General features: G+C 39.1%; 1 protein-coding gene and 1 long non-coding RNA gene across 4 annotated transcripts in view; both read right to left on the bottom strand.

Moving 5' to 3' along the window:
- The window catches only part of LOC118546359 (uncharacterized), a 566,662-nt gene that overhangs the window by 353,267 nt on the left and 194,744 nt on the right, over nucleotides 1-18,651 (bottom strand). The window lies entirely within an intron of this gene.
- CCDC71L (coiled-coil domain containing 71 like) lies at nucleotides 3,302-7,744 on the bottom strand. The gene has a single exon (XM_036109063.2). The coding sequence runs from the start codon at nucleotides 7,436-7,438 to the stop codon at nucleotides 6,746-6,748; it is 693 nt and encodes a 230-aa protein (XP_035964956.1). The 5' UTR covers nucleotides 7,439-7,744; the 3' UTR covers nucleotides 3,302-6,745.

The following is an 18,651-nucleotide window of genomic DNA, read 5'->3' as shown; positions in this document are numbered from 1 at the left end:
GGAAGGGAGATATCTAAAAGCCATGGAGGAAACTCAAATACATATTACTAAGGGAAGGAAGCCCATCTGAAAAAGCTACATGCTTTATGATCCCAACTATAATGACATTCTGAAAAAAGCAAAACTATGGAGACAGTTAAAGAGACCAGTGGTTGTCAGGGTTTAGGGGGAGAAAGGAAGTGGTGAATACGTGGAGCCCAGGGCATTTTTAGGGTGGTGTAACTATTCTGAATAACACTGTAATGTTACATACATGACATTATGTATTTGTCAAAACTTACAAAACTATACAACACAAAGAGTAAATCCGAACATTAATGATAATGTGCCAATAATGGCTCATCCGTCAGTTATAATAAAGGAACCCACATTAATGCAAGTATTAGTAATTGTAGAAACCCATGGGGGTGGGGAGACTACTTTCTGCGCAACTGATCTTTAAACCTAAAACTGTCCTTAAAAAAAAAAAAATCGCCTGTTTAAAAAAAGCCTGAGTTTTTTAAAAAAAGTGTTGCCTCTAGGGAAGAGGTGTTTGTGGGTGAAACAGAGCCTTTTTTTTTTATTGCAGTCCTTATGTGCAATTTAAGGTGTGTTTTTCTTTGTTGTTTTTTTTTTTTTTACATTTGTATACATTACTCGGATTGAAATGTTTTAATAAAAAAAAAAAAAATCTGTTTACCTGCCGGGATAGCTAAAATGAAAACAACCAAAGACAGCAAGTGTCACGAGGCTATGAAATATCCCGAATTCTCAGGCACTACTATAGAAGTTCATGTAACTTGGTATAACCACTTTGGAAAACTGTTTGGCAGTATCTTACCAAAGCTGATCATTTGCATAACATGTGACCCAGCAAATTCACTCGTAGATTAATACTATTTTAAAGAAATGTTCACCAAAGGACATGTTCTATGATGTTCACTGAAGCTTTATTCATAATTGCCCTAAACCAGAATCTACCTAAATGCCCATCAAGAGTTACAGAAACACTGTAGATTATTCACACAGTGGAATTCTACACACCAATGAGAATAAAGGATTTAGAACTACATACAATATCATGAATATCACAAACATAATTTTGAGTGAAAGAAGCTAGGCATAGGACCCATAATTCCATTTCTATAAAGTCCAAAAACAGGCAAAAGTTATCTATGCTGTAAGAAGTCAGAATAATTGTTATCCTCAAGGGGAGATAGATTGTGACTGAAAGAGGCACGGGGGGGAGTCCCCTGGAGTACTGGTAATGCTCTGGGTTTTTTTAATGAGTGCTGGTTCTACAAGTATATTGAATTTATGCAATTTCATCAAGCCACGCTTATAATACTTTTAATATATGTACATTTTATATGTATACTATGTTTCAATAATTTCATTAACCTGAGAATGTAGACCCCTAAGTCACACCCTTTTTTCTCTACTCTATTATTTAAAAAATATATACTTGAAAAAATCCCAGGAGAGAGAAATATACATACATTTTACATAGTTAATTTCAGTACTTGGCAGAATCTCAACCTTAATATTTCTATAAATACTTTCAAAAGCAAGAGAAGTCCGGTTTTGAGTCCAGTAGAATACTTAGTCGAACTTGCTGGGGAGCCATACTGATTGGTGTTATGAGTATTGCCTTCCAGTTGGGCTGTGGATATGTTCATCATGTTATAAATTACAGTTTAGGGTGACATTTTACTAAGACAAGTGAGTGCTGACAGTGAGAAGTCATTGCTCTTGCGAAATCTGCTATCAGGCTCAGTTTTGGGCTTCTTACCACTGGATAACATCCATCTAGGGAAATTCTTTTTGTGTTAATTTCAGAAACTGCAACTTTGGCTTGCTCACCAAGTTAGAATATGTTGTTATTCTTTGTGCTGGGAGGAATCAGAGCTAAGTTACAAGCATTAGACCCAAAATCTAAAGATGAGTGTGTCAATGCTTCAAATGTGGGGATATTTTTTACTTTTGGTAATAACGTTCTGCTGTTTCAAACCTAACTATTGCACTCATTCATTTCCTTTAACACAGGAAGTACAAAGCTCACACAAATTGATTCTACGTTAGTTCTGTACATGTACACTAACATCGTTTTTAAGCAAGCCTTACTGAGCTTACTCCAAGTGAAAATTTAGTGTTGAAATTTGGCAAGTTCTTGATCAGTAACTTTAATCTATTACTTTTATAAACTCTCAGATAGTTTAATATACATAACAGGGTATTTCGAAGATCTTTCAGAAATATGATAAAAGGGCCTAACATTTTTAAGAAAGCCTGGAAAACCTCCAACAGTGAAAACTACCTAATAAATCAACTTAATCCAACCTCCTGCTGTCCCTGCCTTCCATTTAATTCACCCACAAATTACCTTCTCATAATTTGTCTTTTGGGTTTCCCAGACCACACCCTACTTTTAGGATGCTAAACTCCCAAAGGACCACTCAGCATATATTATATATATATTATATGTGTGTGTGTATATATATATATTATATACATATAATATATATATTATATACATATAATATATATATACACACACTTATTCTCAGCACACATGCCTCCAATTAATAGCAATTATTAAGCATTTCCAATGTGTTCCGCCATTAATAGTCTTTTTAATCCTTTCAATAACCCAGTGGTTTCCTTTACTAACCACATTTGATACTTGAGGAAACCAAAGCACAGAGCGTTTTTGTAATTTACCTAAAGTTCTAATGCTTGTAAGCGGTAAAGCTTTAATCCCAGCCCAGGCAACGTGAGCCACAGCCATTACACCGCCGCCTCCAATTATTGGTAGGAACTCAGATACAAAGGCAAACTCAGGCCACGTAGTACTATGAATCCCACCCTTGCTAGCACTCCACTTCTACCCTCTAGACTCTAATGAAAATTTTGGCTCTACTCTATTCTGTAGAACAGCCTTTACAGCTGCTACTCATATAGAGGACGCCTAATTTCTTTCATAATAAGAAAAAACGTGAGCGTTAGACCTTTTATCACCACCACAGCAGGATCGGGGTCAGGACTCAATACTGACTTTTGATGAGTTTTTAAAGTCTTTACTGATGGCAGACTGGGTAATGGCTTGGGTTTGGGCATGAAGCACTGTCCTGGAGATTCACTAGATCGTCAGAGTTGATGTAACATTGACTCCCAAGATAGCATAAAACAGGTTATCTCAGGACTTCCAGGATTCTGAAGTCCACAAAAGAAGTCAAAACATCACATCGTAAAAATGCTTTCCAATTCACATGAATTCCCGTTTCAAAAACTTTCAACATCATTAGAAAAACCAGACACTGTATATTCTCTAAAATTTATTTACAGTTAATAAATTAAAAAGAAAAGTACAACCAGATTGTAAATCTTAATCATATGCGCACATCAAACTGTCCAAGAAAACAATTCAGTTCCATTACAAACAATTGCCTTCTAATGCACTTAAGACATAACAGTCTATCAAAAAATATTTTAAACACATCAATAAAGTAAATATTATGTATATATGTCCATTAAAAAACACCAATTTAAAGAGTGCTGTGGCAATCCTTAAAACAACAAAAAACTTTGAGTTCAAAATTGCTCAGATTTTTTGTATTCAAATATTTTTCATGTGTTTTTATTGAATAGTTTCCAGAAAAATAGTACTATTGTTTGCACATAGCAAATCAGTATGTGTCAGCCACCAGCTTAAATTACACTTGCCCAATCAGGTACTCAAACTTGGACAAAATAAATACACACCACAACAGTGACACTTTGCACTAACAACAATGAAGCTTGCCCTCAACAATCAGAACATTACTGGATTCGGTAAGGAAAAATAAGTTGCTGGTTGACAAGGAGGATAAAAATGACATCAGGAATTCAAAAGGTTATTTGAGGTGCCGGTCACCATATTTAGGCACTCAAGATTCAATAAAAGCATAGCAAGGTGATAAACTTCCTCCTAGCTTCCCCCTTTACTTGTGCCATATGAGATATAAAGGTAAGAGAATGAATCAAGATCATGGGATTTCTTTCAAAAAACTATATACAAGCTAAGCTACAGACTCTAGAAGACAGTTAAATGAATGCCTCACCATAAAGGCCACTGTGCCAAGTTCCTTTTCACATTCTGCCCAAAAGTATCCGTAAAATACTTTCATTTTCCTATTATATACTCATCAACTATATTAGTTGTTTCTTCACATTTTATAAGTTGTAAAACAACTAACTTTAGCAAGGTTTTGCTAAAGAAAACTTGGCAAAAATAAAGATTTGTTTACATCTTATTTCACAAACTAGAAATGGCATGATTTTTCAATAGACCAGATAAATAACATACTGAATTTAGGATGGGCAATCAGATCCAAACTGAAATCAGATAGCCCAGATAATCCAAAGCATTTATGCAAGTTCAAGTGCACTAAAGTAACAAGGCATACGAGGAAAAAAAGAAGATTCTCAGTTAAAATAAATGCATGGTGTCAATGGTTATGTTTCGATTTTGTGCTGAGCAAAGTTATCCTCCCAGCTACATCTAATTTGAAAATCCTCTGGGAAGCTATCTAGATAAGCTGTATGTTGAAATTACATTCTAATATGGCCATTGGATTTATTTTTTAATTATTATAAAATTATATACAATAGTGAAGTGGTACAAATACATATTTTTCCCTCAGGTGCTAATTAGCTAAAAAAGTTAACAATTTGGGAAGAGGGGAAGAAAACCCTATGCATTTAAGTACAATTGGCAATGGAAGCTAATAACCAAAAGAATATATATAAGCTTCCTATCACACAAATATAATTTAACACTCTCCATCTTCTAAGTAATTATTCACTTTTATTTACTCATGTGACAGTATTTGTAACAACACATTATCATTGAGTAGTGAATAAAAGAATATGAGGCTTACTGGGAAACTGGCATAAAGTCATATATTTATCTTTTTTTTTTTTTTTTACAAAACAAGAACACTGAAATTAAAGTCACAAAACTCCTACTATGAACTATTAAACTTGAAAAATTCATTTCAGAAAGCTATGCCATTTGAATTCTAAAAACACAAGAGTCAAAATCGCAACTCTCATTATTCCCCTAAGAAGCTGCCAAGCAGAGAGAAACCTTAATATTGAAGATTTCATATGTCATGTTCCAGCCTGGTATGGATGGTTCCATGGCAGAATACTTAAATTTGAAATAATAGTGGTACAAAATCACTACTTGACCCTTTAGATATTGCAGTAAAATCTGGCTGCGGCACCACTGGCTAAAAACCATTAAGTCTTGCTGCCACCAATGACCAAAGGCACTTGGATAATCAAGAATTCCACACTGGGCCATATGATATAAACACTATTATAAAAGTGTAAAAGAAGGGTCAGTACTCTGTGTGGCTCGCCTGTTCAATTCCTGTGGTCTTCGGCTGTCAAACAAAAGACCAATAACTGCAAACATAATTATGAATGGAAATAAGATAAACAGTCAACTAATTGTCATGATGTTTTTAAGAGTGATGGACAGTGATCTGGACATTTCTTGTTATCCAACAACAAAAACAAAAACAAGGAAGGAAAATCCATTTTGCCCAAAGTTAACTTCGACCAGTTATTTGATACCAAGAAATGCCCCACCCCTCTAGTTCATTAATACTTCTGAGAATTCCAATGGGTATTCTGTTTGGCATTTTAATCACAGCGTTTACACATACTCATTTTGCCTATGCGATTTCCATTTTAAAATAAATTATCCTTGAAATATTCCCAGATCTGTATGTTAGACTAGTACAAGGAGGCCAAATCATTTCCAATGGGATTCCATCCATCTCTTTAACCAACACCAGTTCTTTATAATTCACTCATTCTTTTTTTTTATCACAAGCCATGTGGTTTCAATGCACTTTAAATTTTATTCAATTAAAAAGAATTTAACAAGTCAACTTTTCCTAAACAAAACTTCATGAGTTTCTACCATTTCCTTTAGGAGCTCAGTAAATATAAACATTAAATTTCAATATAAAATCTTTAGAAACACCTCAAAAATGTTTAAACAGTTGTACTTTGCATCTCTTTGTTTGTAATCACTGAGCCCATGAAATTCAAAGCCATACAAATCCTTACACTATTAACAGTCATAAGCTTGAATTTCTTAGAAAATATCCTTGGTCAAAGCTTTGGAATCCAGTTGAAATTCGGAAACGAGTGGGATTCAGAATACCCTGAGCACAAACTAGTGCAACACCTTTCAAAAAAACATATTCGACCTTTCCTCCAGAAAGAGGGGTGGCAGTCAAAAAAGAAAAAAGGGGGGAGCAGGGAGGTGGATGAACAGCAAGTAAATTCTAGCTTTAATTACACAAGCACGAAACCAAATTCCTTTGGAAAAAGAATGACTTCGGAGGACTTCCAGACCAGTGAGGTAGAGAGTCCAAAAGGGGGAAAACGGATCTGCCCCTATAGTCCTGGAGACGTCTCAATCTGGGGTTAGGAAGAAAGGGGACCTCCCTCGCGGGTCCAGCTGTCTCCTCCCTCCGCAAACCCGGTGCTGGGAGGCAGCAGAGGGCACACCTGCCCCGGAGTCCCAGACGGCGGCGCCGCATCCCGAGGACGCGGGCCGGGAAAGACCATCCGGTGCTTCTTCGCCCGTAAAGTGCACTAGGGGACGCGGTCCAGGCCGGATCTGTAAACACTCGACTGTCACTTGTTCATCCCTCCAGGGGGAAGCCGTCCCGGGGCGGAGGGGCGGAGGGGCCGGGGCCGTGTCTCACGCCCGGGGCACCGGGAAGCGGCGAAGCCTCACCACGGGTTCCAGGTTCACTCGCAGGACTTGGCGCGCCCGGCGCCGCGCCGCCGCCAGGCTGCGCTCGCCCCACACGTCGCCGCCGACGCGGATGGTGGGGAAGGTGGTCAGCGTCGGGGTGGCCGCCCTCCAGATCTCCTCCAGGGTGCGGCCCCCGAAGCAGGGCCCGGGGGCCGCGGGCTTGGCGGGGCAGCTGTCCTCGGGGGCCGCCGGCGGCGGGGACGGCGGGGGCCCCCTCCGGCGGGCGGCGGCCGCCCGGGCTCCGCGGCGCCTCCTCCTGGCCGCCGGCCTGCGCGTCTGGCCGCGGGCGGCGGGGGGCGGCGGGGGGTCGGGGACCAGGGCCCGGCAGGAGGAGTAGCCGTAGACGTCCTTGCTGCGCAGGATGTGCGGGGAGAACTGGTGCTTGAGGCTGCAGAGGAAGCTCCAGAGCTCCGCGTCCGAGCTCATGAACTCCGTGCTGCGGGGCATGAACAGCTTGAAGGCGTCGCCCAGTGCCTTGGTGCTGTCGGCCAGCGACAGTTGCGACCGCGAGTACACCACCTTCTCCTCCCGCGCCTCCAGCTCGGCCCCTCCTCCGGCCCTAAAGCCGCCGCCCCGGGCAGCCGGGGCCGGGGCCGCCGGGGGCCGGCGCCGCCGCCTCTTCACGCTGCGCCGCATCGGAGGCCGCTCGGGGCCGCCCGCGCTCGCCGGCTCTCGCCGCCGCCGCCCCCGCCCGCGTCAGGCTCCGCGGCGGCGGCCGCTGCTGGCGCCTCCGGGCCGGCGCGTCTCTCGCTACTTTTCTCGCCTCGGCCGCCGCCCCTCCCCCTCCGAGGGCGGAAGACGCGGGTGAATATCCTGCCGCCCGGTACAAGATGGCGGCCGGCGCCCACCCCTGGGCTTTGTCATTGGACGGCGCCTGGCCCCCTGGTTTCTTTCTTCTCCTCTCTAGCCTCCTTTCGCCCTCTGCCTTTCTTTAAATGTGCCCGCCTCGGGCCCCTCCCACCACAGCCCCGACTCCACCCATTGGGTGCTCTCAGAAGAGGGGCGGGGACTAATGGGGGAGAGGCCAGTTCCTGGAAGATGGTGCTGGGGTGGGTGGTGGTGGTGGCCCTTGAACGCCAGTCAACAGTTGGGTGGGTATGTGGGGAGGATGCCATGTCTACAGTAAGAGGTAGACTTCAGCTCCACCTTGGGGAGAGTCCGTCTCAGAGTGAGTGGGTGCATTTGTGGATGGAGCTGGGTGCATAACAAAGGGAGACCTGCCCAAATGCTGTCCCTCCTATCACAGCACGGGAATTTGGGGGTAAATCTAGACGGAATGGGCCTTTCACAGTTCCCTTCCAAACCTTCAAAGACCTCTTTTGGCATCTTCATCCAACTCTTCCCTCTTTTGGCCCTGATCCATCTCAGGCAACCAACAATAATCCAGAGTCATTCAGGTAATATGGGCAGCATTGGTGAGATTATCTCCTTCTAGACAATGGAACCCTCTTCATATTTAAGAGATACTTGCTTATCGGGAAAGCAAAGCCTATTTGCTTGCTCAGGTTGATCAGAGATCAATTACAACAAAGCCATTCTCCTTAACGAAAATATCCATGTTTTCAAATATGTAGTTCTTCCTAAATGACTGCACTTCACTTTTCATTTAGTTTCAATATGTTCATTTGCAGCACCCTCTCTATCATTCAGAAGAGATGCAGCATCATAATCAAAAAAGTTCTCTTGATAATAATACATTGTTAAGAACACATTCCCTTCTGTGTTTGAAGGGAGGACTATGAATGTTTAGAGAGTAGTGGTCATTCACTAGTTGTCTTTTCTATCCTGACTGGCACTCTAATGGGCACTCCATGTTTGCTAAGTAAATCAAACAAAATACTGCTGATTATTTGCAATGAGGTGAGAAAGAAGGATATAGTGAAATCACTTAGAACAGCATAATTTTATATTTTACATTTATTATGCAATTTTCTCTTAACACCCTTAAATTTTTAAGGTTAAAAAAAATCAATACTTAGAACTTTAAGGTAAGCATGCAAATTTTACCCTTCAGTGAGCATCTTATTTTGCAGTAGAAAACTGATAAAGCACAGAAGTTTAGTGATTTGCATATAGTTGCTAATAGTTCCCTCCCATATTTGAGCTGAAAGATACCAAGTTCAGTCTCCTTATTTCACAGATGAGGAAATCTGGACCCCACAGAGGTTCAGTAATACGGCTTGTTGATAGCAACTCCGGGACTGTGGTTTAGGTTATTGGATTCCTAACCTAGTGATCTTTATATTTCACTGGAGGCTTTTCAAATTGTGCTGCCCAGACTCAGAGGTTCAATAGAAAATGCTTAATGCATGAGTGAAGTGACCAAGGGACAGAGCTGTACCCCTATTTCTACTTCAACTCTATACAGAATGGAGCAGTTTTTATCAGTCTTGTATTGGGCTAAACAGATATTTTGTTTGAACCAGATAATACGTTGTTTGTTTCATTTCAAGAAAAACTAAACCAAAACTATTTTGAAAGGTGTTTCTCTACACCAGAGCACCCTCCCCACACAATGGGTTTATGGCAAAAACAGAACTTTGTATCAGGAGACCAGTTCTCTGCCTACCAAAAATCATGGTAACTTTCTGAAGAGAAAATCATTTTCCTAGAAAAGCACACCTGATCTCAGACCAAGATTAAGGAGCCAATTACCAGCTTCCTAAGTCCTTATAAAGAAATGATATTATAACCTTTTACATCACAATTAGTTTTCTTGATTATTCTGGGAACACATAGTAATGTGAAATTTGAATAACTTCCATTGGAATGCCCCTGCAGACTGACAGAAAATCTCACAGAGTGAGCCAGCAGAATGATAAGGGGACTTCATAATAAAAGAAGAGGGTAAAATAAGGATTTATGTACTCCTGGCTTCTCATATTGTTTGTTATTCCCTTTCTCCCATGTTAATCATATTATAAGTACTTCAGGGTCTTTTGCCACATAAATACTTAATAGGCATCTATACAAACTTATAGATTTGACTTCAATTAAGAGGCTAAATCTTTCTTTAATGCAATTTTGATTCTAAGAAAACATAAGATTTCAACAAATGGCAAAGTATTAAACAGTTCCTTTATAATCCATGCTCATTTAATTTACTTAAAAATAAAACTATTTTTATGTAATATTTTTAGGAATTAGTATCATGTTAAATTGCTTAAATTATCATATACTTCTAAATATGGCACTTGTCTGCTCTCTCTATTCTTGTTTTGTCTCTTTCTTTCTCTCTTTCTCTTACATTTCTTCTTGACCTCTAGCTTTTGATTAACTGAAATCCTTATCCATTCTCTATAAGTAAGTAAAATTTACTCATAAAGATGATACATTTCTTCTAGTTCCTGGGACTGTCCTGAGACACTATAAAGTTTATGAAAAGTGGTCAAATTAAATTTTTGTTCTTAAGGAATGACTGTCTGAAATCCTGAGTTTATTCCTTTACCTCTCACGGGGAATGATGCTTCCTATATCAGATAACTAAGTGGTGGATAATGAGAATGAACAGAAAGAAAACTAGCTATAGCTGTATATTTTCTGAATATATAAGTTATATAGCTTAAAAATAAATCCAAGCAGAATAAAGTGATTAGAGAAAACTAAAATAAAATACATCTCCTAGCTACCTAGACCTCTGCATTAAGAGATAAACAATAAAACAATTTGCTTCTTGAAAAGGGGCCAGAAAATAAAAAGTGTATGTAAGTGAATATAGTCAACTAATCTATGACAAAGGAGACAAGAATATATTACAATAAGGAAAAGATAGTCTCTTCAATATATGGTATTGGGAAAACTGGACCACTTTCTTACACCATATACAAAAATAAACTCAGAATGAATTAAAGACCTAAATGTAAGACATGAAACCATAAAACTCCTAGAAGAAAACATAGGCAGTAATCTCTTTGACATCAGCCTTAGCAACATTTTTTCGAATGTGTCTTCTAAGGCTAGGGATATAAAAGCAAAATTAAACTATTGGGACTATATCCAAATAAAAAGCTTTTGCACAGCAAAGGAAACCAACAAAACAAAGATAACCCACCAAATGGGAGAATATATTTGTAAATGATAAATCTGATAAAGGGTTAATAGCCAAAATCTATAAAGAACTTACACAAATCAACAGCAAAAAAAAAAAAAAAAAAACAATCCAATGAAAAAAATGGGCAGAGGACCTGAACATTTTCCCAAAGAAGACATACAATGGCCAATACACACATGAAAAGATGCCTAACATCACTAATTTTCAGGGAAATTCAAATCAAAACCACAACTAGGTATCACCTCACACCTGTCAGAATGGCTGGTATCAGAAAGACAAGAAATAACAAGTGTGGTGAGGATGTGGAGAAAAAAGAACCATGCACGTTGGTGGGATTGCAAGCTTGTGCAACCACTGTGGAAAACAATGTGTAGGTTCCTCAAAAAATTAAAAATAGAAATATCATACAATTCAGTAATTCTACTACTGGGTATTTAACAAAAGAAAACAAAAACACTAATTTGAAAAGATATATTCAAACCTATGGACCCCTATGTTTATTTCAGCATTATTTACAATAGCCAAGATATGGAAGCAACCTAAGCGTTTATTGTAGATGAATGGATAAAAAAGAAATGGTATGTATATACAATGGAATATTACCCAACCATTAAAAAGAATAAGATGTTGTCATTTGCAACAACATAGATGTACCAAGAAGGCATTACGCTAACTGAAATAAGTTAGACCAAGAAAGACAAATACTATATGACTTCACTCATATGTGGAATCTAAAAAATAAAACAAATGAACAAACAAAAAAGCAAAACTAGACCCATAAACAGAGAACAAACTGCTGGTGCCAGAAGGAAGGGGGTGGGGGATGGGCAAAATGGGTGAAGAGAGTGGGAGGTACAGGCTTCCAGTTATAGAATGAATAAGTCATGAGGATGAAAGGTACAGCATAGGGAATATAATCATTGGTATTGTAATAGTCTTGTATTGTGACAGATAGTAACTACACTTGTGGTGTGCATAGCATAATGTATAGAGTTGTCAAATCACTAAGTTGTATACCTGAAACTAAAACAACATTGTATATCAACTATACATCAATTTTTAAACTTTTTTTTAATTAACATATAATGTATTATTTGTTTCAGGGGTACAGGTCTGTGATTCATCAGTCTTACACAATTCACAGTGCTCACCATAGCACATACCCTCCCCAATGTCCATCACCTAGCCACCCCATCCCTCCCACACCCCTCCACTCCAGCAACCCTCAGTTTGTTTCCTAAGATTAAGAGTCTCTTATGGTTTGTCTCCCTCTCTGGTTTCATCTTGTTTCATTTTTCCCTCCTTTCCCCTATAATCCTCTGTCTTGTTTCTCAAATTCCTCATATCAGTGAAATCATATGATACTTGTCTTTCTCTGATTGACTTATTTTGCTTAGCATAATACCCTCTAGTTCCATCCATGTCATTGCAAATGGCAAGATCTCATTCTTTTTGATGGCTGCATAATATTCCATTGTATATAGGGGTGCCTGGGTGGCTCAGATGGTTAAACGTCTGCCTTTGGCTCAGGTCACGTACCCAGGGTCCTGGGATCGAGGGCTACATCGGGCTCCCTGCTTGGCGGGGAGCCTGCTTCTCCCTCTACCTCTAGTGTTCCCCCTGCTTGTGCTCTCTGACTCTCTCTGTCAAATAAATAAATAAAATCTTTTAAAAAAAAATTCCATTGTATATATATACCACATCTTCTTTATCCATTCATCTGTTGATGGGCATCTAGGCTCTTTCCATAGTTTGGCTATTGGGGACATTGCTGCTATAAACATTGGGGTGCACATGCCCCTTCGGATCACTACATTTGTATCTTTAGGGTAAATACCCAGTAGTGCATTACTGAGTCATAGGGTAGCCCTATTTTCAACTTTTTGAAAAACCTCCATATTGTTTTCCAGATTGGCTGCACCAGCTTGCATTCCCACCAACAGTGTAGGAGGATTCCCCTTTCTCCACATCCTTGCCAACATCTGTCATTTCCTGACTTATTAATTTTAGCCATTCTGACTGGTGTGAGGTGGTATCTCATTGAGGTTTTGATTTGGATTTCCCTGATGCTGAGCGATGTTGAACACTTTTCCATGTGTCTGTTGGCCATTTGGATCTCTTCTTTGGAAAAATGTCTGTCCATGTCTTCTGCCCATTTCTTTATTGGATCATTTGTTCTTTGGGTGTTGAGTTTGAGAAGTTCTTTACAGATTTTGGATACTAGCCCTTTATCTGATATGTCATTTGCAAATATCTTCTCCCATTCTGTCGGTTGTCTTTCGGTTTTGTTGACTGTTTCCTTTGCTGTGCAAAAGCTTTTTATCTTGATGAAGTCCCAATAGTTCATTTTTGCCCTTGCTTCCCTTGCCTCTGGCAATGTTTCTAAAAAGAGGTTGAAGAGGTTGCTGCCAGTATTCTCCTCAAGGATTTTGTGGATTCCTGTGTCACATTGAGATCTTTCAACCATTTTTAGTCTATTTTTGCATGTGGTGTAAGGAAATGGTCCGGTTTCATTCTTCTGCATGTGGCTGTCCAATTATCCCAACACCATTTGTTGAAGAGACTGTCTTTTTCCATTGGACATTCTTTCCTGCTTTATTGAAGATTAGTTGACATAGAGTTGAGGGCCCACTTCTGGGCTCTCTATTCTGTTCCATTGATCGATGTGTCTGTTTTTGTGCCAGTACCATACTGTCTTGATGATGACAGCTTTGTAATAGAGCTGGAAGTCCAGAATTGTGATGCCACCAGCTTTGCTTTTCTTTTTCAACATTCCTCTGGCTATTCGGGGTCTTTTCTGGTTCCATACAAATTTTAGGATTATTTGTTCCATTTCTTTGAAAAAAGTGGATGGTATTTTGATAGGGATTGCATTAAATGTGTAGATTGCTCTAGGTAGCATAGACATTTTCACAATATTTGTTCTTCCAATCCATGAGCATGGAATGTTTTTCCATTTCTTTGTGTCTTCCTCAATTTCTTTCATGAGTATTCTATAGTTTTCTGAGTATAGATCCTTTGCCTCTTTGGTTAGATTTATGCCTAGGTATCTTATGGTTTTGGGTGCAATTGGAAATGGGATCGACTCCTTAATTTCTCTTTCTTCTGTCTTGTTGTTGGTGTATAGGAATACCACTGATTTCTGTGCATTGATTTTATATCCTGCCACTTGACTGAATTCCTGTATGAGTTCTAGTAGTTTTGGGGTGGAGTCTTTTGGGCTTTCCACATAAAGTATCATATCATCTGCAAAAAGTGAGAGTTTCACTTCTTCTTGGCCGATTCACTTCTTCTTCTTTTATTTCTTTTTGTTGTCTGATTGGTGTGGCTAGGAGTTCTAGTACTATGTTGAACAGCAGTGGTGATAGTGGACATCCCTGCCATGTTCCTGAACTTAGCGGAAAAGCTCTCAGTTTTTCCCCATTGAGTATAATATTTGCTGTGGGTTTTTCATAGATGGCTTTTATGATATTGAGGTATGTACCCTCTATCCCTATACTCTGAAGAGGTTTGATCAGGAAAGGATGCTGTACCTTGTCAAATGCTTTTTCTGCATCTATTGAGAGGATCATATGGTTCCTGTTCTTTCTTTTATTAATATATTGTATCACGTTGATTGATTTGCAGATGTTGAACCAACCTTGCAGCCCAGGGATAAAACCCACTTGGTCGTGGTGAATAATCCTTTTAATGTACTGTTGGATCCTATTGGCTAGTATTTTGGTGAGAATTTTTGCATCCATGTTCATCAAGGATATTGGTCTGTAATTCTTTTTGATGGGGTCTTTTCTGGTTTTGGGATCAAGGTAATGGTGGCCTCATAAAACGAGTTTGGAAGTTTTCCTTCCGTTTCTATTTTTTGGAACAGTTTCAGAAGAATAGGTATTAATTCTTTAAATGTTTGGTAGAATTCCCCTGGGAAGCCATCTGGCCCTGGGCTCTTGTTTTTTGGGAGATTTTTGATTACTGATTCAATTTCCTTATTGGTTATGGGTCTGTTCAAGTTTTCTATTTCTTCCTGGTTCAGTTTTGGTAGTTGATACATCTCTAGGAATGCATCTATTTCTTCCAGATTATCTAATTTGCTGGCATATAGTTGCTCATAATATGTTCTTATAATTGTTTGTATTTACTTGGTGTTGGTTGTGATCTTTCTTCTTTCATTCATGATTTTATTTATCTGGGTCCTTTCTCTTTTCTTTTTGATAATTCTGGCCAGGGGTTTATCAATCTTATTAATTCTTTCAAAGAACAAGTTCCTAGTTTTGTTGATCAGGTCTACTGTTCTTTTGGTTTCTATTTCATTGATTTCTGCTCTGATCTTTATTATTTCTCTTCTCCTGCTGGATTTAGGCTTTAGTTGCTGTTCTTTCTCCAGCTCCTTTAGGTGTAGAGTTAGGATGTGTATTTGAGACCTTTCTTGTTTCTTGAGAAAGGCTTGTATTGCTATATACTTTCCTCTTAGGACTGCCTTTGCTACATCCCAAAGATTTTTAATAGTTGTGTTTTCATTTTCATTTGTTTCCATGAATTTTTAAAATTCTTCTTTAATTTCTTGGTTGACCCATTCATTCTTTAGTAGGATGCTCTTTAGCCTCCATGTATTTGAGTTCTTTCCGACTTTCCTCTTGTGATTGAGTTCTAGTTTCAAAGCACTGTGGTCTGAAAATATGTAGGGAATGATCCCAATCTTCTGGTACTGGTTGAGACTTGATTTGTGACCCAGGATGTGATCTATTCTGGAGAATGTTCCATGTGCACTAGAGAAGAATGTGTATTCTGTTGCTTTGGGATGGAATGTTCTGAATATATCTGTGAATTCCCTCTGATCCAGTGTTTCATTTAAAGCCTTTATTTCCTTGTTGATCTTTGCTGAGATGATCTGTCCATTTGAGTAAGGCCCCTACTATTATTGTATTGTTGTGGATGTGTTTCTTTGATTTTGTTATTAACTGGCTTATATAATTGGCTGTTCCCATGTTAGGGACATAGATATTTAAAATTGTTTGATCTTCTTGTTGGATAGATCCTTTAAGTATGATGTAGTATCCTTCCTCACCTGTTATTATAATCTTTAATTTAAAATCTAATTTGTCTGATACAAGGATTGCCAACCCAGCTTTCTTATGATGTCCATTAGCATGGTAAATTGTTTTCCACCCCCTCACTTTCAATCTGGAGGTATCTTTGGGTCAAAATGAGTCTCTTGCAGACAGCATATCAATGGGTTTTGTTTTTTTATCCAATCTGATACCCTGTGTTTTTTTGATTGGGGCATTTAGCCCATTTACATTCAGGGTAACTATTGAAAGATATGAATTTAGTGCCATTGTATTGCCTGTAAAGTGACTGTTACTGTATATTGTCTCTGTTCCTTTCTGGTCTATATTACTTTTAGGCTCTTTTTTTGCTTAGAGGACCCCTTTCAATATTTCTTGTACAGTGTGGTGTTTGCAAATTCTTTTAGTTTTTGTTTGTCCTGGAAGCTTTTAATTTCTCCTTCTATTTTCAATGACAGCATAGCTGGATATAGTATTCTTGGCTGCATATTTTTCTCATTTAGTGCTCTGAATATATCATGCCAGTCCTTTCTCGCCTGCCAGGTCTCTGTGGATAGGTTTGCTGCCAATCTGATGTCTCTACCGTTGTAGGTTACAGAACTCTTGTCCCGAGCTGCTTTCAGGATTTTCTCTTTGTCTCTGAGACTTGTAAGTTTTACTATTAGATGTTGGAGTATTGACCTATTTTATTGATTTTGAGCGGAGTTCTCTGTGCCTCCTGGGTTTTGATGCCTGTTTCCTTCCCCAAATTAGGGAAATTCTCTGCTATAATTTGCTCCAATATACCTTCTGCCCCCCTCTCTCTTTCTTCTTCTTATGGGAGATCCCAATTATTCTAATGTTGTTTCGCTTTATGGTATCACTTATCTCTTGAATTCTCCCCTCGTGATCCAGTAGTTGTTTATGTCTCTTTTTCTCAGCTTCTTTATTCTCCATCATCTAGTCTTCTATATCACTAATTCTCTCTTCTGCCTCATTTATCTTAGCAGTTAGAGCCTTCATTGTTGATTGCACCTCATTAATAGCCTTTTTGATTTTGACTTGGTTAGATTTTAGTTCTTTTGTTTCTCCAGAAAGAGACTCTCTGGTATCTTCTATACTTTTTTGAAGCCCAGCTAGTACCTTTATAATCGTCATTCTGAACTCTAGTTCTGACATCTTATTAATGTCTGTATTGATTAGGTCCCTGGCAGTCAGTACTGCCTCTTGTTGTTTTTTTTGAGGTGAGTTTTTCAGTCTTGTCATTTTGTCCAGAGGAGAATAGATGAATGAGAGAACAAAATGCTAAAAAAATGCTAAAAGGGTAAAAATGACCCCAGAAAAATATACAGTAAACAAATCAGAAGAGACCCAAAACCAGGGGGGAAAAGAGGGAAAAAAAAATATGATCAGATTGGTGAATATAATAGAGCCACACACTAGATTTTGGGTGTATTTTGGTCTGTTAGAAGAAATTGCATCCCAAAATTTTAAAGACAGAAAGACTTATATACAAAAATAAGGGTAAATACGATGAAGGAATGGAATATGACTGTAAAGATGAAAATTAATAAAAGGATTTTATTAATATTAATAAAAAGAATTTATTAATAAAAAGGATTTTTAAAAAGGAATTGATAAGAAGTTGGTTGAAAAAATGAAAAAAATTTTAAAAATAAAAAAAGAATGTGATCACGTGGGAGACTAGGACAACATCATACACTAGATTTAGGGTATATTTTTGTCTGTTTGAAGAAACTGTATCCCAAAATTTTAAAGAAAGAAAAACTTATATATATATATATATATATATATATATATATATATATATATACAAAAATAAGGTTAAATACAATGAAGAGTTAGAATATGACTGTAAAAATGAAAAATTAAAAAAGATTTTAAAAAATAAATTAATAAGATGTTGGTTGAGAAAGGAAAGAAGAAAAATTCAACTAAAAAAATAGAAAAAGAGAAAAATAAAGAAAATTTTAGAAATTAACTTTGAAAGACTAAAGAATCATGGGGAAAAAGCCATGAATTCTATGTGCTGTAGTCCCCTAGTGCTGGAGTTCTGCCATTCTCATTGATCAGTAAACTTGGTCTTGGCAGGCTGTTCTTGCTGATCTTCTGGGGGAGGGGCCTATTGCAGTGATTCACAAATGTCTTTCCCTGAGCTGGAATTGCCCCGCCCTTTCCGGGGGCCGGGCTTAGTAATCTGCTCAGGTTTGCTCTCGGTAGCTTTTGTTCCCTGCGAGTCTTCTGTACAGCTTTGGAGGATGAGAGTGAAAACGGCGGCCTCCCAATCTCTGTCCCAGAGGAGCCAAGAACTTGGGGCCCCACTCCTCGGTGCGCCCCCAGAGAAAAACAGTCAACCATTCCTGTCTCCCTGGTCTCTGGCTGCACTCCGTGCTCACCCGGCCTGTGACCAAGCATTTCTATCTCTGGCACAGGACCCCATTTGGAGTCTCCAAACGCAGCAGATCCCTGCGGTGCACTCCCGTGCCGCTCCTCCTGGGGGAGGAAGGGGAGTCTCCCCGGATCTGCCGCTTGTTGGGTCCCTGCTGGAAAAGCAGTGGCCCGACTGTGCCATGGATCACGGTTTATAGCAAACCTGAGCTGAGAGCCCACTCTTTGGCTCCGTCTTTGCAGCCAGCTTCCCTGCTCCAATACCTGGGAGCTCTGCCGCACTCAGTCACACCCAGTCTTTCTGTGACCCCGAGGGTCCTGAGACCACACTGTCCCAGCGAGGTTTCCAC

The sequence above is a fragment of the Halichoerus grypus genome, chromosome 12 (assembly GCF_964656455.1).
Source record: "Halichoerus grypus chromosome 12, mHalGry1.hap1.1, whole genome shotgun sequence".
Classification (NCBI taxonomy): Eukaryota; Metazoa; Chordata; class Mammalia; order Carnivora; family Phocidae; genus Halichoerus; species Halichoerus grypus.
This window is presented reverse-complemented; position numbering and strand designations above follow the sequence as displayed.

What these genes read in the sequence shown, in the direction of transcription:
- CCDC71L (XM_036109063.2), bottom strand. Translation starts at nt 7,438, where the DNA reads ATGCGGCGCAGCGTGAAGAGGCGGCGGCGCCGGCCCCCGGCGGCCCCG.